We start from the raw sequence: 26,242 nt of genomic DNA, 5'->3' as shown, positions 1-26,242 counted from the left end.
ATTTGTATCTATACCACCATGAACTTTATCTATCAAACACAAATATACATTTCACCTCAAGATAAGAGAAGCAAGTTTTATATAATCTTGATTAATATTATATTTCAGACATGGAATACCATTATATACAGGTAAACAAATCTAAAAATCATGTGAACAGATTTATTCCTTTGATGCTGTCAAATGGTTTTAACTGCTGTTTGAAAACAACTGATGGTTTTGTTTCCAAACTCTCAGATGTGAATTTAGGACTAAATCAGGGTTTATCACAGCAAATATGGTCCGGGAGACATGAGGCTCAAACCACAGGGCTTCATGACATAAGCCATGACATTAGGCTCTGTCGTGACAAGAAAAGTATTCTCAGACAAAATGTTAGGAATCTCTCCCATTAAATAACATTTACTGCCATTAGAAAACTATTCCCAGTCACAACATCAAGAAGCTTTCTGACTGAAAAACATTTACAATCAATCAGACTGGAGCACCTTGTCCACCTTGCTCCTCACACCTTGCTGGATCTCAACAACAGATCATCTGGTTCGAAAAAAAACGACATCCAACACTCCACAATTTCATCAAGACTTCTCTTTCACTACTTCATCTATTTTATCAATGAGTTCATCTTTCGACATCATACAGTTGCTCTTCTTCCAGATTTGTCGCAATTCGTTCAGGGTTTTGGCAAATACTGGTCCTTTGGGAACATTGTGTGCGAATAGGTCATGACCTGTCACTGGGAACTTAGGTGGGGACCAGCAAGCTAGTTTCTCCGCTTGGGTACCCTCACCTTTATACAGCATCAGTTGTATGATCCTGTCCTTCACCTTGGGCTCTCTGCCAACAGTGTCTATGATCAGGTCCTGGCAGTATCTGGACAGAGACTCGCCAACATCGTCATCACGATGTTGTATAATAAACAGACCAAGTTTCAGTTCCTCGGATGATAGTTTCAACCTTTTGTGTAAGTCATACATCTGAAATAAACAGTAAAATATGATTTACCAGACACATCAAAAGCAGAATATCTGTTACCATGATTACAAATCAATTTAGACAAATTTGGTAAATTGTGGCCAAGCTCTCCCTACCTCTTAAGATTTTTGTCCAAATAATAATAATAATAGTGATTGAGTTTAGTTTTATATGTGCTTTTAGTAATATTCCAGCAATATCACAAGGTGGGAACACCAGACATGGACTTCAAACATTGGACCCAAGTGGGGAATTGAACTCGGAGTCTTCAGTGTGATGAGTGAATGCTTTAACCACTAGGCTACCCCACCACCCAAAACAATAATAATAATAATAAAACAAACAACAGAAGTCATAACTAATGAAAACATATATCACAGGCATCCAAAAATGTCTTGTAATGGATCTCAAGGTAGCTAATCCTCACCTCCGTCTCTCCAGGCAGTAGAGCTGACAATCTCGTCATGGGCAGGGGAGACAATCCTTCTGAGCGTGCAAACACTTCCAGGAAGTGCTGCACATCAGGTTTCTCTGGTAGTCCTGGGACAGTAATTATGTGAATGATTACGTATACCATACAATACAAACAGAAACAATATCAGGTACCTGCCACCTGGATCACAGTCTGGTATCCAGGCTAGACCTACTCCAACCCCAACTCCCCACAGACTCTACGTCAGGTACATACAGAGCACATCTGAATCCCACAATCTGATCCCACAGGTCAAGATTATGTCATCTGTGCAACACTGACGAGTATGCAGTATCTCCAGAGGACAGGTCTTGATAAAGGGAACATGGGTCACTTAGGTTTTTGTGCTGTGTTGTCTCCCTTAGGTTTGCCAAAACCTGGGTAGTCACGAGTACATGTTTAGGTTGCCTGCCCCAAACCCATACCCAAGTAGTAACTGTCTCAGACCTGAGTAGTATAGGGAATAGGGGTTTTGGCTCACTTTCAAGAAATGTCTCTACAAAGCCTTATTTACTAAATAAGGCTTTGGTTGGGACCTTAGATCTTGCTACTATTACCCCTACTACAAAAAGGTTGGGTGTCTATGAAACAGTTTACCGTGTATTGGTTGGAGGTAACACTGTGCCGTACGGTACGATCAATAATTCTTCTCTTACAAACCCCCTACCCGGCCCATCCCTCAAGTAGTACAAGTTAGGTTCGTCGGCTTTCATATCCACTTTATCTATGTTGTAAGTTTTGACTGACCATATAGGATCGGTGGCTCGCTTACGGCTATCGCCCTCGTGTTCCCCTACTACTTAACGTCTGTGCCTATGTCATGTTTATATCGATGAAACAGTTTAACGTGAACCGCCTACGATCTCTTTGGTGTTCATAATAAAGGCTTGCTGGGCTTTTTGTATCCCCTGTTCTATGTACTTTTTTTTCTCGTCCTCGCTGATAGCAGACTTACGAGACTTGGATCGAATATCTTGTTTCATTCCGTTATATTTTTTGAGTTCAGAGAGGATTGAACGAAACTCCTCTTCTGAGATCTTACTATCAGAGAGTGCCGTGGAAATTCGCTCACTCACTGTGTTCAGCTTTGCTTCGGCCAGAACCCTGATCTCGTCATGTTTCAATGCCTTACGATTAAGTCTGCGTGATACTAACTTAAGCGCCAACCCTGCCAACCCTGCCACCCCAGCTGTTATTTCAATACCTAGCACTATAGGTGCGGCCACGATGGTAGCTAACAACCCAACGCCTGCCGCCCCTAGTCCCATGCTGGTTGCCATAAGGGTAGTGTCAGCCCCGTCCACGATATTGAAAGCTCTATTATATTTTTTACATAGTGCTTTCCGCGTGTCACGGTCTTGTTCTAGTTGACGTTTCACATCACATAACTGCCTCAAGCGGAACCCATCTACGGTTTCCAGCGTCTTCGCTACTTCCTCTACGACTGGGTACAGACCCATCTATAATATATATTTTGAAAAATATTTTAATTGGGTTTCAGTTAATATTTCACGAATGAATTTGAAGCCTACAAGGGATAGATCATAATTAATGATAATAGGTGTGAAGCCAATAGACTTTTCTGTTGTAATAAAAACCCCAGGGAGGCTTATTAAGCGGTTTATAGGACCCCCCGGGTTATTCCGTTGTATAACAATACGGCAATATTGACCTACGTGTTCGTTATACCAGTGTATTGTCAACCCGGGTAAAATTTGGCGTCCTTTCGAGGAGTTTTCCTGGTTAAAATACGTAAAGACGACTTCTATGATGATTGTGTAGAGGTAGTTTATTTGATCAAGATGCTCCTTGGGTAAAAAAAACTTACTGCTAAATGTTAATTTACTTTCTGTGTCAGAACTTAACCCACTTTTTTCTCCAATACGAGAATCTATCGAGACTGTTGCTTTATTCTCCGTAATGAAATCCCCGGGCCAGATACCGTTATTCCTAATCTTAGAGATGTGCCCCCACTTTTCTTCTTTTAATGTGATATAAGGTGAGGCGATTGTTAAGTTGAGCAGCCATTTAGGCTCTTTTAAATCTGATAACGACACCCGTCTGTACACGTTGTCTTTGAAGTGCAGGATGTATAATTCATCTTCCTCACCAGGCTGATCGAATCCCTCCGTGTCTCCTAGGTCGTTAAGCGTAGTGTTGGGACGATGACTGGTCATTATTATACTATTACGATATAATTTCCAACTGGTTTTTTGATAATAATTCAGGGGTTAACTTCATACCCATGAAGTGTATGTTGTCAGGCAGGAAGATCTTGGTTAGTGATATCTTGTTTTCCACGATCACGTTGACCCCCTCCATACTGGTGTCGGCTCCAACACCCACCCGCACATAAACGTTGCAAACTTGATACTGGTGTCATTTCACCCACCCGAGTTTGATCCCCTTCACGATCTCGACATCATTCACCGATGGTTCCCCTAGGTAGACTTTGATGATCAGTGTTGCGTTTGCCGGTAGACTCTCTAGTATCTTGACCACGCCTTCGAATTCAGACACCAACTGCAATGTCACGTTTTGTATGGCCGGTTTACTCGATAGCATGTGGGCTGCCATAGTGTTGACTGGGCTGACGACTACGCTACGTCTCTGAGTTGGGACATAAGCCACGAGCAGGGTTCCATTGTTCACGACTTTGTTTAGGTGGTTGTCTTTGTTATCCGTAAACACGTAAGGGGAGACGAGTCTAATATTGAGAAACCAGTCGTCGTTATCGGGTAACAACACCCACTTGTTATCTTCGGTGAAGACGAGCATATATGGTTTGTTTTGGACGACGGTAGTGCTCTCAACATCGTCTAAGTCGAACAGTTTACCACCGAACGATGGGTATATTATCCAATTATTATCACCGGTGTTGACAAGGGCGTACTTAGTGTTGACTGTTGCTCTTGTGGTATCTATCATATCACTTAGGGTTCCACCGGAGGGGATTTCAACGCGTTTGTAAATGTTGTTTTTCAGTTGCAAGGCGTACGATTTACCATCTACTCCGGGAGCGTCGAAACCGCGCGTGTCTCCGAGGTCGGAGATCCCGATATTGACGCATTTTTTCACTCCGGGCCCTTGTGCGCTGGTCATTTTACATGAAGCGTTAAGCTGAGGTATCCTATATTTACAGGATTATGATTTATATCTAACACCGATATTGTCAGCTCAGGTATGTTGCCCTGGGTTAATCTCTTATACTGCCGTGGTGAAAACGACTCGGTTCTACCGTCGTTGTATTTCTCAGTTTTAACCGGCACTGCTCTCAGTATAGTGGAAGGGTGACCTCCTTGAATGTTGTACGTTGTGCTCACCTGACCGAGATGAATGTACAGCTCTCGGTACGGTACTAGGTCGGGTAACTTCGTACCTGTGACGGTTGTTGTTGGTTTTATCTCGTCAGGAGACATACCGAGTATCCTCGCTAATGGTCGGCCGAGCCTCAAGGAGGTTCTTCCGTTGTTGATTAACACCACTGTGCCGTTTGAGTCGTTCATCTTGAGTTCGGCTCCCAGGGGTTTGAAGACCTCGTCGTTTAGAGAGCACACACTATAGTAGCCGTCAGTTATCTGACTGCGAGTTCCACTGACGAACAGCTTATTGTTGCTGATATTAATGTTAGTCCATTGCGGTAGGTAGGTGATATCGCAGAGTGCGACTTCGAGTTGACCTGACGTGTTATCGATCGCGTGCGTCAGCTGAACGGCCTCACCGCTCGTTATTCCTGGAAGTGTTATGTACATATTATAATATATAATTTATATATTATAATATGGATTTAGCACACTTGAAAATCGTGGTGAATGCAGATGGTACGGGGTTTAAAACAACCTTTATTGATATCTTTGAAAACTATATCGTGTCCGTTAATAACGCGCAGGCGTTGGTAAACTGGAATCAAAACCCAATGCAGTTTTGGCAGAACCAACTCAACTTTGCTGTGTGGTGTGCGACGACAGGGTCGGGTGTGACACCAGACTACAGTATAGATGAACTGAGTAAGGCGGTTATTTTGTTTCATATTTATTATCAAACGAGACGAATATTGAAGGAAATAAGTGCTCCTCTTCCCCAAGATAAAGCGTGGAGTATGACGAATAACCCCTATGATAGACGCGCTTATGAACGTGTTTGTGGGGAGTTTGAGATTCCAACGAATAAAGACTTTCGCCTTCCTGGTGTGAACCATGGTCTCGGTGTAGTTCTCGTGTACTTCTACAGGTCCGGAACATATTATGCCGGTTCTAAAGATGGTTCATACAACCCAAACCGTCATACATTTACAGGCCCCACAACGAATGAAAAGATCCATGTCAGCTGTATAAAGCAAACCAATCCTGATGCAGCCACAGCCTGGACTAAAATGATCTCAAAAACATCGAAAGGATTCACTCGTGCTGGTACAATACGCTTGAACGACTCGATTCGAACGTACGTGTGGGCGCTGTTGGGTGCGCAGTCGATGACGCGTTCCAACATCCTCGGTAAGGGAACTGCTTACGACGCTCAGACACAATTCGTTTCCAACGTTGAGGATGCTATCAATTCTCCAGTTGATCTCCCAAGGGCCATCGACCGTTACCAAAACGTGTTAGAATACGCCAGATCGAAAGTCAATTACGTGTTCGGCGTGGGGTTGTACATGGCTCCGAGTGATATGCAACTGAGAATAAAAAAAGTGGTGGGTTATAACAACAAAATAGTCATAGCCACGGCGGACCAAAAGTTGGGTATCAACCCCGATATTAACACCCCCTATATCCCACACATCCCACCACGTGAAAAGGGTATAGTGGCGCCACCCCCGGAGTCTAAAGTTCATGTGCCCCCCACACACCCCCATATGCATGTGGGGGTACCCCCCTATCAGCAGCATATTGATAATAAAACGGCCCTGGTGGTTGGTGGGGTAACTTTGGGACTTATTTGGTTAAAGATTTCTTAGCCGCTACGTACACCAGACCCGCCACGGCGACGATGGCTGCCCACAGGTTTTGACTGAGCCACATGGCAGTTTTAGACAGAGCGCTCAACAACCACGAGACGATGCTACCCAGGATGCCGGGAAGGGCTTCGGCGGCTTTACCAGCCAGTTTAGCTAGGCCTTCCCCGAGTTTTTTTATCCAGTCTTTAACACCACCGCCACTTGGAGTTCCCCCGCCGCCGGCAGGCCCCACAGGGGTTCCTCCCACCAGTGACACCACCAGGGTTGATATAATGAAACCCAATGCAGTCAGAATGCTGGCGATGGTGATCCCTTGCTCCCGGAACAATATCCGAATCCTGTTGGCTAAAGTTGTATCCTCGTTCAGTATTCTATCGATTGTTTCCCGAATGCGACTGATCTGGGATCGAAGCTGTTCACGATTCGAGGAAGCGGATTCCAATCGTGTACGTCTCTCGTCTTCTAAATCACGTAGTCGTTCATTGATACGACGCTTCATATCATCGTTTTCAGTTTCGTTGAGTTTGGTTTTTTCCTTAGCGATGTGCTCGTCGATTTCGTTCAGTTTCCCCATGTTGTTCACGAGTTCTCCACGCACGCGTTTCACGGCTTCGTCTAAGCCGCGCAGTTCCCTTACCGGAAAGTCAAACCCCGGTAACGGTTTGTCCCAGTAGGTGCTCAACAGTTTTTCTATGCTGTCCGAGGCTTCTGTAGCACGCTGTGGTGTCATTTCATCTCTAGTGGTGAGGTGGGATCTGGTAGCTTGCAGATCTTCAACAACGGCCTTAGGTATTGTACCAACGTAATCATGCATGTTTAGATGTTCACGGATAAATTCGACACCATGGCGTCTGGCTAGAGTTGACAAGGCCAGTGGTTTTTTATTGCGCTTGTTAACGAGGTCAACCTCTGGGTTAGACTTAAGGCGTAGAACACCCTTTGTATCAATAAAAAAATTATCAAGGTATCGGCCCTGTGGATCAACGTAGTATTTATCACTTCTTAAACTTTCGTAATAATCATCTACCGTTGTTGCCAAAAGTTCTTGGTTCAATGGTGAACTAGTAAATGAGGTCTCCTGCTCATCAGATGCCTGGGCACTAGCGCCCGGCATCTCCGTCATATCTATGTCTTCATCCATTAGTATTTAAATATATTTTATTTATATATAACAATGTACGGCAGAAAATTAGATCCTTTCAGAAGATTGAGAGAGCCATTAGGAGCCAGAGCCGTGCGCCAGTCGGTGACCATCACCAACAATCCCAGCAAGATCGACCAGAATCAAACTCTGCTGGTTAGATTTCCAAACCTTGGTGAGAATGACCTCATTGTACCAGGCACTGTTCGACTGGCGTTCAATATCACGTTGACCTCCGACAACGACAAACGCGAGCTAGTGCGGAACGTGGGGCGAGCCATCATCAAGAAAACGACCGTCAAGATCAGCGGTAACGAGGTGCTGAGCATCGACGACAGCGACGTGTTTCACTGCTACAGGGATCTCTGGAAAAGCGAGGGAGAACGAGTCAATGATGTGTATCAGGGTATCAGCAAATCAACCCGGGCGCGCATAGGGTATGTCTTCACGCCAGACCAGCAAGACAAGCTATCGGACGGTGAAAAGGCCATCGCTCGAGCATACGGGAATCGATTCTGCGTGCCGCTCGACTTCGAGTTGCTCACGGGACACGCGCCGTTTTACCAGGCCGCGCTGGGTGATAGGCTCGAATACGAGCTCACGTTTAACGACTATAGCAAAGTAGTGCGTACGCCGAACGGTGATGAGGCCAGTTATACCATAGACAACATCTCTCTGGAGTTCAACATGGTCACTAGCCCGGAGCTGGCCAGGCAGGTTCGAAGCCAGTACTCTGGGAAGATGGCTATCCTGTACGATCGCGTACTGAGGCATAGATCAGTCGTGCGAGATAAGAGCGACACTGTGTGGAATATCAACCTGAACGTGCCGGCGCGATCGATGAAAGGTATCCTGGTCGTCCCCGTGGAGTATTACGATCCATTCCGGAGGGACAGCGAGAAGTTTTTCAACCCCGAGATTGAAAAGGTGGAAGTGACCATCGAGGGCGTGCCCAACCAGCTGTTCAGTCATGGTATGAGACCACACCAGCAGTGGGATGAGATAAAAAAGCTACCAGTGGGGGATTATATAACAAAGGACCTGGACCTCGGCTCCGTGCAGATCGGTGAATACCTGACCACCAAGTACGCCCTATGGTTGGACATGCGATCCACGGATGATGATAAACTGCACGGTAGCGGGCGCCGTATAGATAACGGCAGCGAAGGGATAACCATCCAGATTACTAAGAAGGCTCAACCCGCTGGTAAGTTGAAATTATATCTGTACGTTATTATGGACGCGCAACTTAATATAGACAATGGGAGATTCGTGCAAGCCATCTACTAGTGGGGGGTACCCCCCCATCCACCTCCCCACTGACCCACACTGCGCCATAGTGTGCGGGCAGACTGGCTGTGGGAAGACCGTTTTCGTGTTGGATATGTTGGAGGGTTACTACAAGGATGTGTTCGATAACATCGTTATCATGTGCCCTACTCTGAGCATGAATAAAACGTACGCGCGACCTTGGGTGATGACGGACCCGGACGTACACAAAATCGACCCTGGAACACGCCTGCAGGACTGGTTGAAAGCTCTTCACGAGAAATTTAAAGGGGAACCTACGCTGTTTATACTGGACGACTGCAGCGCTAATCGCGAGATAACAAAAAAGAGAGACATGCTATCGTACCTGGCCTTCTCCGGCCGGCATGCAAATCACAGCGTCTGGGTGCTAACGCAGAAGTTCAACTCGGTGTTGAAAGACCTCAGGGAGCAGACGCGATGGGTGGCCTTATTTCACTGCAAGGACAGGGATTCGTTCGAGGAGTGTTTGAGAGAGAACGATGTGATGAGCAAATTAGAACGGGAACGGGTGAAGAAACAGCTCGCTGAAACTAAACACGCTAAGCTCGTGCTAAAGACCGACCAACCAGTAGCATATATAGTATGCTAAAGCTAAGCAAAGCTAAGCAAAGCTAAGCAAAGCTAAGCTAAGCAAAGCTAAGCAAAGCTAAGCAAAGCTAAGCAAAGCTAAGCAAATGCTAAGTATAGCTATGATATTTGAAGTATTTGTCGTGTGCAACTTAACCTTCATTTCTCTGTGTTTTGTCTGCATCGGGTATTATATAGTTAAAACTAAATCTTACTTGTTATATTATAAGATGGAGTGTGAGGAATTGCTCGAACAATTGTCGTTGGAGGGTTCCCCCACTGGGGGTGTGGGGGATTCCCCCAAGCGAGAGAAACTGGTGGCGTTGGCTGTTGGTGGCAAAGCCAAACATTACTTTGGAGACTACACTCCGGATAAAATTCACAAAATGTCAGCCGAAGAAATCGATAAGCTGTACGCTAGATACGAGTCCCGGCTCGGAGCAGAAATGACAAAGACAATAGGATCGGCTATGACCCAGATATACACCGGTATTGTATCACACTTCCTTCCCATTCCACCAGAGCGCCGACTTTACCTGTGGGAGGACCTCGAGAAAGACCCTTTTATCGAACACGCCGTGAGCTCTATCAGCTGCGGGCTGTACCACAAATATGGTATGTTGTTGGCTCCAGTGACGGCGGCGATTATCACGGCAAAACATTGCCAATTTGAGAGAAAGAATAATAATAATAGTATAGATGGATGCTGCTCCCGAGGTGACGGAAGTGACACAGGAACCAGTGATGGAAACCCCTCCCGAGGTGAGGGAAGTGACCCCTTCAGTGGAGGTACCCCCAACAGTAACCAGACAGAAGAATCCTAAGAGAGTGACCAACCCAACCCGACTGTTGTTGGCTGTAGGTGTAACTGCTGCCTTGGCTATCTCGTGGTTATATACACGTGAGGGAAACCCTCACCGTGAGGTGGTACCTGAGGTGGTAACCCCCACTGTTGGGGGTGTGGGGGGTACCCCCACCGTCGACCCGCATATCATGTTATAATTTTAATATTTTATATCATATACATAATGTCTGAGGGGAAAACGTTCGTCAACGACGCATACCACGCCACAGTGGTAGCCAGTCTAGCCGTAGGGTACGCTCGGTTGACTAAAATGGTGCTTAAACAACCAACTATCAAGCTAGATTTCAACCTGCAGGATATGGGTATGCTCATAATGAACCTTGGTATGGCGATGGCCACAAAAGACATCCTAGTAAAACAAGGAATAATACCTGATAATATAATGAAATAAATATAGGGATGGCCACGATAGCTATGATGGTCGGTGGGGCGTTAGTGAATGCCCTGGCATTTTCCGGGAGTAATTTCCTCTTCTCGAAACTACGAGACACGGCTGAAATACAGGAAGAAAGGAAGCGGCACGATCTCGCTACTGAGAAATTACAAAGAGCACAGGCCGAGTACGCTAAAAAACGCCTCCAGAGGATCGATTTTATTAATGAACAACTCCAGCGTGAAAACCATGCCGTTCAAACATTCAACGATGTTGATGAAGCAATGAAAGAATACTACCTACTAACTGGTAAACAATTGGAACCGCTCAATAAACCCACACTCGCTCAGTACTACACACCATCCAAGGGACAAATGAATCGTGAACTGGGCTTCATAGTGTTGGGTATAGCAGCTACTGCGTTGGTTGCGAAGCAATTAAATTAAAATACCTATATAAGTAAACATGAGACCCGCTCCATACCGATGCGAATACATACTTATGGGGAAGACCGAGGCCTGTGGTAGGAAATGCAGGAATCAGGGGTTCTGTTGTTTCCATATGGGAAGTCCTAACTACACGTGTTCTGTGTGTGGTATCGGGGTTAAAGGACACTACTGTCTATGTAAAGCTCACGGAGCGAACGTAGTCAGACATCAACTCATCTACGAGAATAAAAAGGACTACATAAAAGAACGTAGGCGACTGCTCAAGATAGACTCCAGTGCGTGAAAGGGTTATCTCCCTTTACTGTGAAGCAATTAGACATTGGTTCTCTTAGGTGTAAACACTATGTCTACTGTACGCGAGCTGAAGAGGGTCGCAAAACAGAGAGGTGTGATCGGGTATTCTCGAATGCGGAAGTCAGCATTGTTGAGATTACTAGGTTTAGAAGCCCCTCCTTCAGTAAAACAATTAAAAGCTCAAGCAAAACAGCTTGGATACACGGGTTATTCAAACCTGGGGAGAGCCGGGTTAACCGCATTGTTATCACATGCCCCCGTAGCAAAACCTCCCACTGTAAAACAACTGAAAGCCGAGGCACAGGATTTGGGTTTAGGCGGGTATTCCCGTATGAGAAAACCACAGCTTATAGAATTATTACGACAGAATAGAGCTATTGACCTACAGTTCGTGCGCACTGAGCGCGCTGTAGGCAACTATTTGAGAGGTTGGCGCATGCACGTTGATAGAAACATAGACATTACAGATATCAAACCTCTGATAGCTGATAAGGTCAACCAGGAACTAAATAACTTAGGAAGTATCAAGTTTCAGATCACAGTGAAAATGTCGCTCGATAAGCAGGTTGGGGGCCCCACAGGGGCCACTGAGTATGTTCAGCCTTACTTCCGAGGTCAACAAGAGGTCGCCACACATACAGAGACCATTGACGCATCAATCGATACCAGTTTTCAGCAGATACGAGAATACCTAGAACGCTACACACACTTGGGGTCCGGGTGGGCTGTAGATAAAATCGATAATGTCTATCTAGACATAGCTAACTACGTGCCGTTCAGAGGCGGGTCATACCTAGCCTTGCCTCCCTACTATAGGAACAAACATGCCATAGTAAACGTTAAGAATAGAGGAAACGATTGCCTGAGGTTAGCTATCAGGTCAGCCTTATTTCCAGCTGGCGCTAATTCAGATAGGCTTTCTAGCTATCCCCAAGATGATGGGCTCAATTGGGATGGTATAGATGAACCCACCCCCATATCCCAGATCACTAAAGTAGAAAAACAGAATAATCTGGCTATAAATGTTTTTGGGCACGAAGGTAACACAACAATAGTACACAGGGTCAGCCCGGTGAAGGATCGCCAAGTTATCAATATATTCATGATCCAGCGAGGTGACAAGTATCACTACACATGGATAAAACACTTTAGCAGGCTGTTGTATGACCAATCAGCATACAAAGGAAAGACCCACTTCTGTGAACGATGTCTACATGGCTTCACCCGAGCTGATTTATTAGAATCCCACCGGGATGATTGTCAAGGTGTGGGGCAGACGGCCATACGAGTCGACATGCCTAAGGAAGGTGATAATATCCTAAAATTCTGTAACCACAAGAACCAAATGTCTGTGCCTTATATCATATACGCCGACTTCGAAGCCTTAGTTGTGGGGGATACCCCCACACCCCCCAGTGGTGCCGCCGGCGAGGCTCCCAGTGGTAGCTTCACCCACAAGACACAAGAGCATAAAGCCTGTTCGTTTGGATACATTGTCGTCTGTTGTGACGGGGAAACGAAAGCTCCGGTAGTATATAGGGGGCCTGACGCGGCTGAAAGGTTTCTAAAGTGTTTGCAGGAGGAAGAAAAAATTATTAGGAATGCATTGTATAAAATCGCTCCCATGCGTCTGACCCGAGTCGACAGGCTAGCCCACGCTAGTAGCACTAACTGTCACGTGTGTGACTCACCACTTAACGGTGATTCGGTGAGAGATCACTGCCACATAACTGGTAAGTATAGAGGCGCCGCTCACAACGCGTGCAACCTCAAGCTTAAAATCAACCCTAAGACAATAAACATCCCCGTTGTCTTTCACAACTTGAGAGGGTACGACTCACACTTGATCATGCAGGCCATCGCGAAAATCGATGGTAATATAACTTGCATCCCCAACAACATGGAGAGATACATCTCCTTCAGCTTAAACGGACTTAGGTTCATTGACTCGTTTCAGTTCCTCCTGTCGTCACTCGACAGTCTGGTCAAGGCCAACAATACCTTCCCTATCACCGATCGATACACAGACGCCGAGACTAGACCCCTGCTTATGAGGAAGGGTGTGTACCCCTATGAGTACATGGATAGTTGGGTCAAGTTCACCGAGACCAGACTACCCCCTATTGACTGCTTTTATAGCAAGCTGAATGAGGCGTCCGTCTCACGAGATGATTACTCGCACGCGACTAACGTATGGAATAAACTGGGTTGTAAGAACCTGGGTGATTATCACGACCTGTACTTGAGGACAGATGTACTACTGTTAGCCGACGTGTTTGAGACGTTTAGGCGGACGTGTTTAAAGCAGTATAAACTCGACCCCGCATGGTATTACACCAGCCCAGGTCTGTCGTGGGACGCCTTGCTTAAAAAGACCGGAGTTAATTTGGAATTGCTCACAGATTACGACATGCACCTATTCATTGAGAAAGGTTTGCGAGGTGGGATTTCCATGGCATCCAAACGATACGCGAAAGCAAATAATCAATACGTGAAAGGTTACGATCCTAACAAGCCAACCAATCACATTCTCTACCTCGACGCAAACAACCTGTACGGCTGGGCCATGAGCCAGTATCTACCTACAGGGGGATTTGAATGGGTACCCCACGTTGATGTTATGGGGGTTGCACCAGATTCGAACAAAGGTTATATCCTCGAGGTTGACTTAGAGTATACCAAGGAATTACACACATCACACAACAGCTACCCCCTGGCCCCCGAACGTATGAGGGTTAACCCAGACTGGATGTCTGAGTACCAACATAACTTGTTAGGTGGCCGTGTGACAGACGTTGAAAAACTCTTGCCTAACTTAATGAATAAGACCAAGTACATCGTTCACTATCGCAACCTACAGCTGTACCTGTCGTTGGGTATGAGGCTGACCAAAATACACAGGGTGCTCATGTTCGACCAGAGCCCATGGATGGAGCCCTACATCAGAATGAACACAGACCTACGAAAAAAAGCCACCAGTGATTTTGAGAAAAATCTCTACAAGCTCATGAACAACTCGGTGTTTGGTAAGACTATGGAGAACCTGAGGAAACGCGTGACCGTGAAGCTGGTTCGGTCGAGTGAGGAAGACAAGCTCAGGAGATTGATAGCCAGTCCGGCATTCAACCGTAGTAAGATATTCACAGACAACCTGGTTGCCCTACACATGAAGAAAAGCCACATAAAATTCAACCGGCCTGTTTACGTGGGGATGAGCATCCTCGATTTATCCAAACACCTGATGTACGACTTTTACTACAACGAGCTCAAGAAACAGTACGGTGACAGGTGTGAAGTGCTGTACACTGACACGGATTCCCTGCTGATGGAGATTCGAACCGAGGACGTGTACGAGGACATGAAAAAACACCTCGATTTATATGACACCAGCGACTACCCTAAGACCCATGCCATACACAGTACGGTAAATAAAAAGGTCCTAGGTAAGATGAAGGACGAGTGTGCTGGCACGCCCATAGCCGAGTACATAGGTTTGAGACCTAAGATGTACTCCATACTGAAAGCCGACAATAGTGAGATCCGGAAGGCTAAGGGGGTTAAGAAGTATGTGGTGAAACAACACATCAAACACGCCAGATTCAAGGAAGCCCTGTTCAAGACCCGTACCTTTAGACATAAAATGAACACACTTAGAAGTGATGGACATAAGATATACGGACTGACTATAAACAAGACGTCCCTGTCGCCTATGGACACGAAACGTTGGATAGCTATTGATGGGATAAACACATACGCGTATGGACATGAAAAAATTTGAGGCTATTTACTACAGCCCGCGTGGGTACTGGAAAGGAGCTAGCGCAGTAGATAAGCTAGCTAAAATAGCGCGAGTACCCCCGGAGGAAGCCAAAGCGTGGCTTGAAAAACAAGCCCTGTGGCAGATCTATTTGCCGGCACCACGCTACGTGCCTAGAAGGAGGTTCGGTATTAACATACCTAATAGCGTTCACCAGGCAGACCTACTGTTCCTACCCCACGACAAGAGGTACAAGTATGCCTTAACCGTAGTGGACGTAGCCAGTCGTTACAAGGAAGCCGAACCCTTGACCACGAAAGATTCGGCCCAGGTAGCCAGAGGATTCGAACGCATATACAAACGCAGCCCGCTGACGTGGCCAACAGAGCTGCAAGTTGACCCCGGACGGGAGTTCATGGGTGCCGTGTCACAACTGCTAGCCAAACACGATACAAAGGTCAGGCGTGGCACGGCCGGAGCCCATCGCAGCCAAGCCATAGTTGAGAGATTTAATAGGACTTTGGCTGAGCGCTTGTTCGGCTATCAGTATGCTAGGGAGATGGCCACCCCTGGAAAACGATCGACTGAATGGGTCACGAGGTTACCCAAGGTGGTGTCGGCAATCAACCATGAAGTCACCCGTCTCACCGGTAAGAAACCGGCAGACGCTATCAAACTAAAATCAATAGTTTCAGAGTCGGCCGCTCCATTGCGTGGGAAGGAGAAACAGATACCAGATAGGGCCCTAGTGAGGTATCTATACCAGCCGGGGGAACACGAGGGCGATAGCCGTAAGCGGGCCACCGATCCTATATGGTCAAAACTTACAACATAGATAAAGTGGATATGAAAGCCGACGAACCTAACTTGTACTACTTGAGGGGTGGGCCGGGTAGGGGGTTTGTAAGAGAAGAATTATTGATCGTACCGTACGGCACAGTGTTACCTCCAACCAATACACGGTAAACTGTTTCATAGACACCCAACCTTTTTGTAGTAGGGGTAATAGTAGCAAGATCTAAGGTCCCAACCAAAGCCTTATTTAGTAAATAAGGCTTTGTAGAGACATTTCTTGAAAGTGAGCCAAAACCCCTATTCCCTATACTACTGACCTGTATGATTTGTAGGCTTCCAACTCCTTTGAAGCTCACAAAGTGGAATACCATTCAAAGGAGTGAATGAGTAAGATTTTATACTGCTTTTAGCAATATTCAAGCAATATTGTGGCGGGGACACCAGAAATAGGTTTAGCACATTGTTACCATGTGAGGAATCGAGCCCAAGTCTTCAGCTTGACAAGCCAATACTTTAACCACAAGCTTACCCCCACCACCTGCCATTATAAACAGAGTTACTAACTAATTCACAACACTGAAGTTTGCTCACCTGCAATGACACCAATCACTGACAAAAGATAATTCACTCACCAATAAAAGCCCCAACACCCAGCTCTATCATGGTCTGGACAATGGGGCCAGCATAATTCCCAGTCATGATTTTCTTAATTTCAACCCATAGACGCTCGCCAGATATTCCTGAAAAAAAAATAGTCAAAGAGATCAATCATTGCCATCATTTTCCAATGGATAATGAATGCATCATAGAAAAATGGCATATGCTTGTCTTTAAGATTAAGTTCAACCATCAGAAAGATCAGAAATTAGAACAATAAACAATTAGAAAGATTCATGTAATAATGTCATGAGTGTAAATCTATTTAATCACATGTATACCAAAACTATCAAATAAAAAACTGTCAAAGATAGTTATGTCGAAGAGACTTATATAAATGTTTCAAGTTACCCACATTTTGACTTGACTAGAAAATACCATAGGACATGTGTACTTGCATGCTTAAAAGCTGAATACCCTGCTAACATGGAAACGCAAATACGTGACTTAGTCTTAGAAACCAGCTCAACACCAGTTACTACCTCATACCTGGTCTCAATCAACTGTTACTTTATGTTTTTTTCAGATGAAAGGACAGGAAAACAAGTTGGAGACAACAATTATGTTGACAATCACAATGTACGAATACTAGGGATTTATGTACAAATCAAAGCTAAGTGCCCTTGGAAGGCAAACTGAGAAATTGCAGCACTAAATTAGGTATTAGTTAGCTTTTAATTTCATAAGTGTAACTTTGCTTTCAAAGCTACAATTTAACCATTTAATTTAAACCATCCTATAATGTACAATTAATTTAAACCATCCTATAATGTACAATTTAACCATTTAATTTAACCATCCTATAATGTACAATTTAACCACTTAATTTAAACCATCCTATAATGTACAATTTAATCATTTAATTCAAACCATCCTATAATGTACAATTTAATCATTTAATTTAACCAACCTATTAACAGTTGAGTACAAATCCCTAATCCAAGTCATTACTTTAGCTATGACTATTAGATTTAACCTCACTTTCCCCACATCTGAATGTTTAGATAAAGGGTTAGGAGGTCATTGGACTGTAGATGTGGGACTGGACTTCTGCTCTAAACAATAAATGTGGGGAATGTGTGGTGTCCCCAAACATTAACATTGAGATATATTTTTTATTCTGTTTTGTGAATACAACATCTACTAAGACTTGTGGCCAAATCATAAATCTTTGAGGTGACCATGTAACCATGGTAACAATCATGATGACAAAGTTACCAACCTCCGAGGCCATGTGCATTCTGCCTAATGGAGTCCAATGTCTCAGGCTCATGGAGATTCGGACCCCTTGCAATGCGCCCATAGAACCTGTATATATATACAAACATGTTTCGGTCAGTCATCCTGTCACCTAGGCATGCATAAGTCTCAAAGGTATTAATTAATAGTTTAAATTATAATTTAAAAAAAGTAAAATCGACACATTTTCCCACTAACAATCAGCAAGCCTTGAAGCAAGGCTACATGTCATCACCACTGCTGAACTGAGCTGACCAATTGTAATAGTAGACAGAATTCACATCTTTTACGGAATTCACATAGACAAATAGATATACACTGAACAGCAAAAGAAACACAAGTTTGCAAAAAATGAAATCTCATGAAAGTAAGCATTCGTGTTTGCGTCATTAAAAACTTGGCAAAAGGCAGAGTTGTGTTTCTATTGCTGCTCAGTATATTACACTAACAAATTAACAACTAACAACAGATTACTGACACAGGCTGATAGAACTTGGTGCTAATTCAGCATACTGTGCCAAACCTTCAACATCAACATTTCAATTACAGTAAATAAACATCATTCATGGTTTATGATTTGCTTGTTTGGTTATTGTTTAATGCCACACTGAGCAAATTGAATATTTACAGACCACTCCCAAAAAGCTAAACATTGCCAAGTGCAGCGCAAAACAGGACACACACAAAACTATTCTGAATCTATGTAAATTGTCACCCTGACCTGAAGTAGCGGAGTATTCGGAGATAGTCTTCCTGCATCCTTTCAGCTGCAACACCCACAAAGCGAACACGTCGCTGTTCTAGATCCTCCATCCCATTGAAGTAGTCATACACAGTCCCATCAAATCCTGGACAAGATTTCATTCACATTAACTCGTATTTCAGACATCTCATAGTCAGTTGATGATAGAATCAAACTTAACCTTACTATATTTCTTCTAATGAGCAGCATTCTCAAATAAGCACCAGGGGTAAAGCAACTTTCAAGAAAAACGCACCGCATCTCAAATAAGCACTGGGTTTCTAATATGTGAGGGTGCCCCATGTTTACAATGGAGTTTTTAAATAGAATACCAATGGAGAAATTATACATATTTCCACTGAAACTTTAAGCACAGGTCTCAAATAAGACTCTAGGCCTCCAGGCCTCTAATAAAGGCCATATCTGTTGAAAAAAATAATCACCCAAGCACTTATTAAAGGAAATACAATATTTTACCTCATAAATGCTTGAGTTCTCCAATTTGTTTCAGACAGACTGTTGGACCTATTACTAACCCACAAACTCATTCTCCAAAACAGAATTTCGTGTCATACGCACTGGCATACAAAATGGCCATGCCCATGTTAATCTATGGGATTAAAAGTGTCACCAATGTTTTTCTTATAATTTTAATCTGGGAACACTGAAGATTTCATTCATGACATTTCAATTTTTCGGTGTCATTGCACACAAATGAAGTACTATGTATATCCCTGTAGAGTAATAATGATATTTATGTTAGTGAACTCTTACAATAATCAAAGCACCTATTCTTGACAAAACCACTCTGATAAACAATTGCTTCCACTGGATGTGCACAAGGTAGTACCTAGAAACATGGCGTTAATGGTAAGATCCCTCCTGTTTGCATCCAGCTGCCAGTCTGTTGTGAACTCAACTTCTGCATGGCGGCCATCAGTCACCACATCAATACGTAGAGTTGTTACCTCAAAGTTCTCCTGGAAATCAACAACATAATCTCAATGTTTCAAAGACGGTAATATGTGTAAACTTGCTAATGTAAGCATGGTGATGCTCTTTCAGTCTGAAAAGCGCATGAATGCATACGCAGTTTCCATATATAAACACAAAGTGTTTGCACAACGATAAACACGAAACAAGACAGCTGGCATCTCATTTATTCTTGGATTTCTGAAATAGGGAGATTTGGGACTTCGGGAAATAGGTTGCAATTTGTTTTAAAGGTCACATGCAACCAAAAAATCAAACATAATTAAAACACAATTATCACTTATTCATGACATATAATATACATTGCTGCTTGTAAAAAACAAATAAACAAAATATTAAGCGTACAATTGCAATTCAAAAGTGCAATATTTTATAACTGGGCTTACTTCCCTCGAAACGAAGCCCTCGGGAGACCAAACTCAGTCGTAGCGGGTGAATGTGCAACGACGGCTTCCGATTGGCTGGTTCATTTGCTGAGGGCTCATTGAGTGTACAGAAAGATGATGTGTTTGATGGGTATTTTATAAGCATGGAGAGTCACAAGAAAGTAAGATTCTTTATGGATAACAACTTCTTTTATTGTACTTGATACGTTGTTTCAGTATAGATTCATTTACCGTCGTCAAACAAAATCATATACACTAGAAGGAGCTGTTATACATAAAGAATGTATATAGATGTTTGGTTTTGTAAATACATGTTCTCTGGATTTGTGTTCGATCCAATCAAAAATCATCTCAGTAGAGATGGTGAACTACTGCGTGGCTGGAAACTGCCATTCGTTCAAGTACAAAGCAGGACTTGAAACTGACAAAAGTTTGCACCAGTTTCCGTCATATCCCAGTCATCCGAGAAAATGGATGTACATGTAGTTTGTTTGCAACCCACAGACATAAAAACATGTCATGTGTACAAGTATCACACGTGCCTAATTACATAATGTGGCAGAGACAAGACTCGGGTGTACGATTCATAAATCAATTTATTTTGGTTATGGCGTATAGCCTAATAGCTGTTAAGTTCAAATTGCATGTGGTCAGTGATTGAAGATGTGTATTGCATATTGTCTTTAGCAGACAGGCAGGCAGACATATAGGTGTCAATAAACCAGACACTGAACTTTCTTTGTAACAGAGACTGCTTTCCACAATCAACCAGGTTTTTTTATGTAACAAGTAGTCTATTGACTTGCTTGTGTATGTAATTAGGCATGTGTGATACACATAACATGACAAACAAACTACATTCATTTTTTTCAGATGATTGGATCTGACGGAAACTGGTGCAAACTCTTGTCAGTTTCAAGTCCTGCTTTGTACTTGGACGAATGACAGATTCGAGCCACGCAGTAGTTTACCATCTCTAATGACATGATTTTTTATCGGATCAAGCGCAAATTCAGAGAACATGTATTTTCCAAACCCAACATCTCTATATACATTCTTCACGGATATCCATGATATCCACACAGTCGTTATCCATAAAGAATCTTACTTTCTTGGGACTGGCTATACTTCTAAAATGCCCACCAAACAGATCATCTTTCTACACACACAATGAACCTTCAGCATATCAGCGAATGAACCAGCCAATCGGAAGCTGTCTTATCCACCTGCTGTGACTGGGTTCGGTCTCCCGATGGCTTCGTTTCGGGGGGAAGTAAGCCCAAGTACAAAATATTGCACTTTTGAATCGCGATTGTACGCTTATAATTTTGTTTATTTGTTTTTTTAAAAGCAGCAATGTATATTATATGTCATGAATAAGTGATAAATGTGTTTTAATTATGTTTGATATTTTGGTTGCATGTGATCTTTAAGTTGACTTGAAATCTTTTAACAACATCTTGAAGTTGAACAACAAGTCTTATTACAATATTTTGTGCCTACTTTGTCATTAATCCTGGCTGTGATTGTGCCATGCTTCTCTCCCTTGTTGTTTATCATGCGCACATTCTCCTTCTCAAACAGAGCCTTCATTTCGTCCGGTGTGGCAGTGGTGGCAAAGTCTACATCATGAGGGTGATTACCCAGGAGCAGGTCTCTCACTGCCCCGCCTGCTATACGCAGCTCATACTTATACATCTCAAAGTACTTAATGAGCTGTCTCAGCTCTGGATTAAAGAGCCCATGAAACTGTGGACTGTCAAGCTTCATGATCTTTAGATTTCCTGCCCGCTTAGGATAGTGGAATGCTCTTGATTTTACATGCAAGTTCTGTTTGCATGTGTATGTTACTTGGGAAAACAGGCGTCTGACCAGTTGTCGATACATTGAACACTGCTTGTTTAGGCAGCCATAATGCTCTTCATCCTATAAAAAAAAGATCATGACATGAAGAAGGTGGAGTAGACATTATATTATTTCAAAGGGGAATTCATATAGACCACATGACAACATAATTACAGCAAACAAGAACTAGATCACTGGTATCCCAGTGCAGTAGTGTGACAAAGGTACCATATCCTTACATCATCTTGAACACTCTATTCTAACTCTCAGGTTGTTTGATAACCAGGTTGTTCTGTATTACTGGGTTAAATTTAATGATTTAGTAACCCTTTATCATGTTAATTGCATTTTACGAATGCAAAAGTATTTGACATCATGTATTCAATAAAAGCCTCTTTATCGAGGTAATTAATCAGTGTTAGCATCTGCCAACAAAACGTTGATCAACATCAGTAGAATATACCATGATTTCACATAAAAAGGTTAGAGTTCCTCCCATTCCCCCATCCCAAGTATATGGTCTCTGATATTATTTTAGTAATCAATACATCACTGATATATAGGGCCGTCTCCTATTCTCGCAGGTTTCCTATTCTCACGGTAAACACATTTTCTGCCAGATTACCAATGTGTGATACTTAGCGATTGTTTACATCATTACATGTAACTAGGAAGTGGACCACGTCTGTGAATTATCAAAGTTTTGCAATGTAACAAATATTCGTGAGTTCTAACCAACTTGGAAAAATCGTAACTTTTCCCTGCCCTTTCCGATAACATTCCCCTTCCTTACACCAAATAACCTTACTCTCTCGTTAAGCCGCAAGAACAGGAGAAGCCTCAAAAAGTCAGCGGCGGACGACCATATTTTTCATCAAGGTCAAGTGCGATAATACACCTGATGGATCAAGCAGTTGATAGATGCAGATTTTAGAGTAGGAATCTGTTTATTTAAAAACAAAAAGCATACATATGAAAAGAACTGTTTATATTATTTTTTCAGCCGATATCCGTAAGTACCGCAAGTATAGGAGACGCCAGTATATATCTTGAAATTATTTACAAAACTTAACACAACAATTACTAGAGAACGTATCAAAATGAATAAAAGTCCCAAAATTAAGTTCAGGTTTGGTTAGGTTTAGGGTTGGGGGAAAGGAAGGAACTCTTTCCCATAAAAATAACACAAAACATAAGCATGATCATAACTGGAACACTGCTACTCTGATAAATATTGGAAGACGTGTGTAGCACCCAGCAGCATTCCTTACACTGAATTCGGATCATAAATATCACCCACTGTGTAGATGTTTCAGGACTTTACCATTCATGACCATTCTTAATTCGATCTGAAGTCAAGACATTCAGTGGCGATATATATTGTGCTTCAATAGCCGTAATGGGTAAAATGAAGTTCTGGAGTGAAATAAAGTATATACTTACATGTATTTCATCAGATGCAGACACTACCTACTGATCAGAGATGTTCCCTGCTTTTGACAAGTATCATTGTGTCAGGTTCAATGAATCCTAATTGCACAAGTATTTCCAAGGTTGCGTCTTAGTGGGCGCGGCCATTGTGAAGTAAAGGGAAGTAACTTATGACTGACGATCATGTTAGGCCCACTAAACAGACAGACACGGACTCGCACCTCCTGGGACGCATAGATTTCTTTGCCTTTCCATTTACAAAACAAGAAGGATGCATATAGGCTAATGGAGGTGTAATATGAGAAAACAACATGAATACATAGATGGGCATTTCAGTATGTCCGTTATGGAAAATGTTGTACGGTATATTTATTTAATATGAGCATAAAACAAATTCTTCCAACATCGCTGAGAGAATATTGCATTGACCGTTGTTTGTAGTTTACAGATTTCTTGATTAGGATAGACGCTCGTCAACCCGACGAGGTAACTAAACGGGCTGTCAGGTTCGACACTACGGTATGTGTCATTGGCAGGATGGGCTCGTAGCACATCGAACCCGTTCGGATAAGACAAGGGACGGTATTCATGAAGAAACTAAGATTTGTCTCAGAAGAAAACTAACTTTTGGAAATCTGACTTTAATACCTTCAACAACCCCTCAACAGCAGCCTCTCTACCAACTCTATCATCAGCCTCACCTCCGCCTGCATCAACTCCACCTATTTCACCTGGGGTGATGCCATCTATGAGCAGGTCCATGGACTACCCATGGGCTCCCCACTATCCCCCATCCTGACGGAAATTTATATGACCGACCTTGAAGATAAAGCTCTAGAAACAGCACCCTTCAAACCCTCCTGCTGGTACCGCAAAGTGGATGACACCTTCGTTGTCCTTCAACCTGAGCAAGATCCCATTCAGCTTCTCGCCCATCTCAACGAAATACATCCCCGCATCAAATTCACCACTGAAACAGAGCACAACAACCAACTACCTTTCCTCGATGTCCTTGTATCCCGCACCTCCTGTAACCAACTTCAGACCTCTGTGTACAGGAAACCTACCCATACGGATCAATACATCCACTTCAAGTCCAACCATCCCCCCAAAGTCAAGACCGGCGTCATCTCTACATTGACCAGAAGAGCCAAAAACATCTGCTCAGCCAATCTACATGAAGAAATTGAACACCTGAGGAAAGTCTTTGTAGAACGTAACCACCACCCTCCAGAAATAGTCAACCGAACCATTGAAGCCACACTGTCAACCCCTACCTAAAGACCTAAACCAGCATCAGCCCCAATCAAGATATCTATTCCCTACGTTGGTAAAACATCGCATCAGATCAGCCGGCTCTTGAAACAACAAGCTAATATTGACACAACCTTCTCAGCATCCCCTAGCCTCAACAACCTCCTCAATGCCAACGGAAGAAAACAACCCACTGTCAACAGCAACAACCCCAAATGTGTTATATATAAAATTAACTGTGATTGTGGTCAAAGCTGCATTGGTGAAACATCACGACCCATCAAAATCCCAGTCAAAGAACATCGCACCTCTGTTAGTAACTCGGACAGCAAATCAGCCATCTCGGACCACATCAAAGAAAACCCTAATCATCAAATAGAGTGGTCTGACATCACAATCCTAGCCAACAACCAAACGGACTTCACCAAAAGCAAACTCACCGAAGCCATTCACATCAAACGCCAGAAGCCCACCATCAACCGTGACCAAGGATACTTCATTCCATCTGCTTATGATGCACTCCTCTACCAAGCCCAATCTATTGTATAAACATCTCATCCTCCTCCATTGTAAACCCCCTGTATTTGTACATGTCTGGCTTCCATTCACTATCCTTTGTCTACTACTGGCTTCTCCAGCTTTCTGTTTCCCCAATTATGGCATTATGTTGCTCCGGTTATCAATTGTGTTTTCTTTGTATACTATGTTATCCCATTGTTTGTATTAGTATATATATACAAGTTCTGGATTTTATGCATCATTCATGCTTGACAACGGTACAAGAATCTGCACCGAAACGTCGCTATCACGCAATAAAGAGGTTGTTATCCATACAATTTGTCGTATTCGCCATGATGGTGTTTGAATATTGCGAGAAGCGGCGTAAAATCACATTCACTCACACTATCCCAGTGACTGATCGATTTATGTCTTGTTGGGAGCTGAAGCAAAGTGCGGCGTTAATGGACATATAACAGAAAACAGCAAACAAACACCAGGCCAACCGTTGTTTGTAGTATCCGGGACAAAATGTAAAATAGTATCCGGGACAAAATGTGATAAAACATCACCTACACTCGACTTCCCGTACAGCTATAGCCCGTCATTCCTGGGTAGATCTCCACCCCGCTATACCAACGCTAGTCGACTACATGTATAACAGACTGGGTAGAATCTGTTAGGCTCACTGCAATCTCACTGAGGTCAGATGTTAGTCCTCGCGTTAAATAAATAGATAACATGTACGACTAATGTATACATGTGGCCGAGATTATTTTATTACTTCTGTATAAATGTTTTAGAAACATGTTTTAATCTATTTTGTTTCTCTTTCTTCAAGTACATGTACAAGCTAGATAACACAAGTGGCATAGTTAGAATAGTTTACAATTGGTTCAACCCAGCACTTACATAACTATTAACTCCTCAACAGCCAGTTCCAATCTAATGCCAAGCACACTGTATTGTGCGCCTTTTTTCCTTATCTCTCCATTATGTAAGTTAAGTTGCCCACAGTTAAACCTTCTTTGATCAAGCAGTGGTCAGATGAAGTCAGAGGTCCAATACATTGCTCAGCAAATAGTTTGTCTTTTTGGGGACCGAGTGGCTGAGGACTTCACCTCTACTTATATATATAAGGTCAGTTTGTGTTTTGTCCTCATTTTTATGTATATATAGATATGCCGGTGTGTAGTTGTAAAAGAATTAAATGCATTAAGTTAATGCATTGATAAGATATATTT

At 43.2% G+C, this 26,242-nt stretch overlaps 2 protein-coding genes across 2 annotated transcripts; one reads left to right on the top strand and one right to left on the bottom strand.

Annotated features, from left to right (window-relative positions):
* Positions 1 to 62: 62 nt before the first annotated feature.
* LOC137293396 (CCA tRNA nucleotidyltransferase 1, mitochondrial-like) lies at positions 63 to 23,418 on the bottom strand. The gene is made up of 8 exons (XM_067823913.1): positions 23,259 to 23,418; positions 21,474 to 21,896; positions 19,442 to 19,571; positions 18,571 to 18,697; positions 17,833 to 17,918; positions 16,586 to 16,693; positions 1,403 to 1,515; positions 63 to 977 (listed from the first exon to the last, which is right to left on the bottom strand). Exons 2-8 carry the CDS (start codon positions 21,855 to 21,857, stop codon positions 579 to 581), a joined length of 1,347 nt encoding a protein of 448 aa, XP_067680014.1. The 5' UTR covers positions 21,858 to 21,896; positions 23,259 to 23,418; the 3' UTR covers positions 63 to 578.
* LOC137295268 (uncharacterized) lies at positions 22,916 to 25,049 on the top strand. The gene is made up of 3 exons (XM_067826586.1): positions 22,916 to 22,944; positions 23,915 to 24,462; positions 24,643 to 25,049. The coding sequence occupies exons 1-3, from the start codon at positions 22,916 to 22,918 to the stop codon at positions 25,047 to 25,049; spliced, it is 984 nt and encodes a 327-aa protein (XP_067682687.1).
* The last annotated feature ends 1,193 nt before the right edge of the window (positions 25,050 to 26,242 follow it).

This window comes from Haliotis asinina, chromosome 8, assembly GCF_037392515.1.
Source record: "Haliotis asinina isolate JCU_RB_2024 chromosome 8, JCU_Hal_asi_v2, whole genome shotgun sequence".
In the NCBI taxonomy this organism is placed as follows: Eukaryota; Metazoa; Mollusca; class Gastropoda; order Lepetellida; family Haliotidae; genus Haliotis; species Haliotis asinina.
The sequence above is the reverse complement of the archived record's forward strand: the minus strand, read 5'-3'. Positions and strand labels throughout refer to the sequence as shown.

What these genes read in the sequence shown, in the direction of transcription:
- LOC137293396 (XM_067823913.1), bottom strand. Translation starts at nt 21,857, where the DNA reads ATGTATCGACAACTGGTCAGACGCCTGTTTTCCCAAGTAACATACACA. An exon ending in CAGCCAGGATTAATGACAAA is followed by an intron (nt 19,572 to 21,473) that starts GTAGGCACAAAA and finishes GTTGATTTCCAG; the next exon opens with GAGAACTTTGAGGTAACAAC. An exon ending in GGGTGTTGGGGCTTTTATTG is followed by an intron (nt 1,516 to 16,585) that starts GTGAGTGAATTA and finishes TTACTGTCCCAG; the next exon opens with GACTACCAGAGAAACCTGAT.
- LOC137295268 (XM_067826586.1), top strand. Translation starts at nt 22,916, where the DNA reads ATGAATAAAAGTCCCAAAATTAAGTTCAG. An exon ending in AGTCCCAAAATTAAGTTCAG is followed by an intron (nt 22,945 to 23,914) that starts GTTTGGTTAGGT and finishes ACCCCTCAACAG; the next exon opens with CAGCCTCTCTACCAACTCTA. An exon ending in GAGGAAAGTCTTTGTAGAAC is followed by an intron (nt 24,463 to 24,642) that starts GTAACCACCACC and finishes CAACCTTCTCAG; the next exon opens with CATCCCCTAGCCTCAACAAC.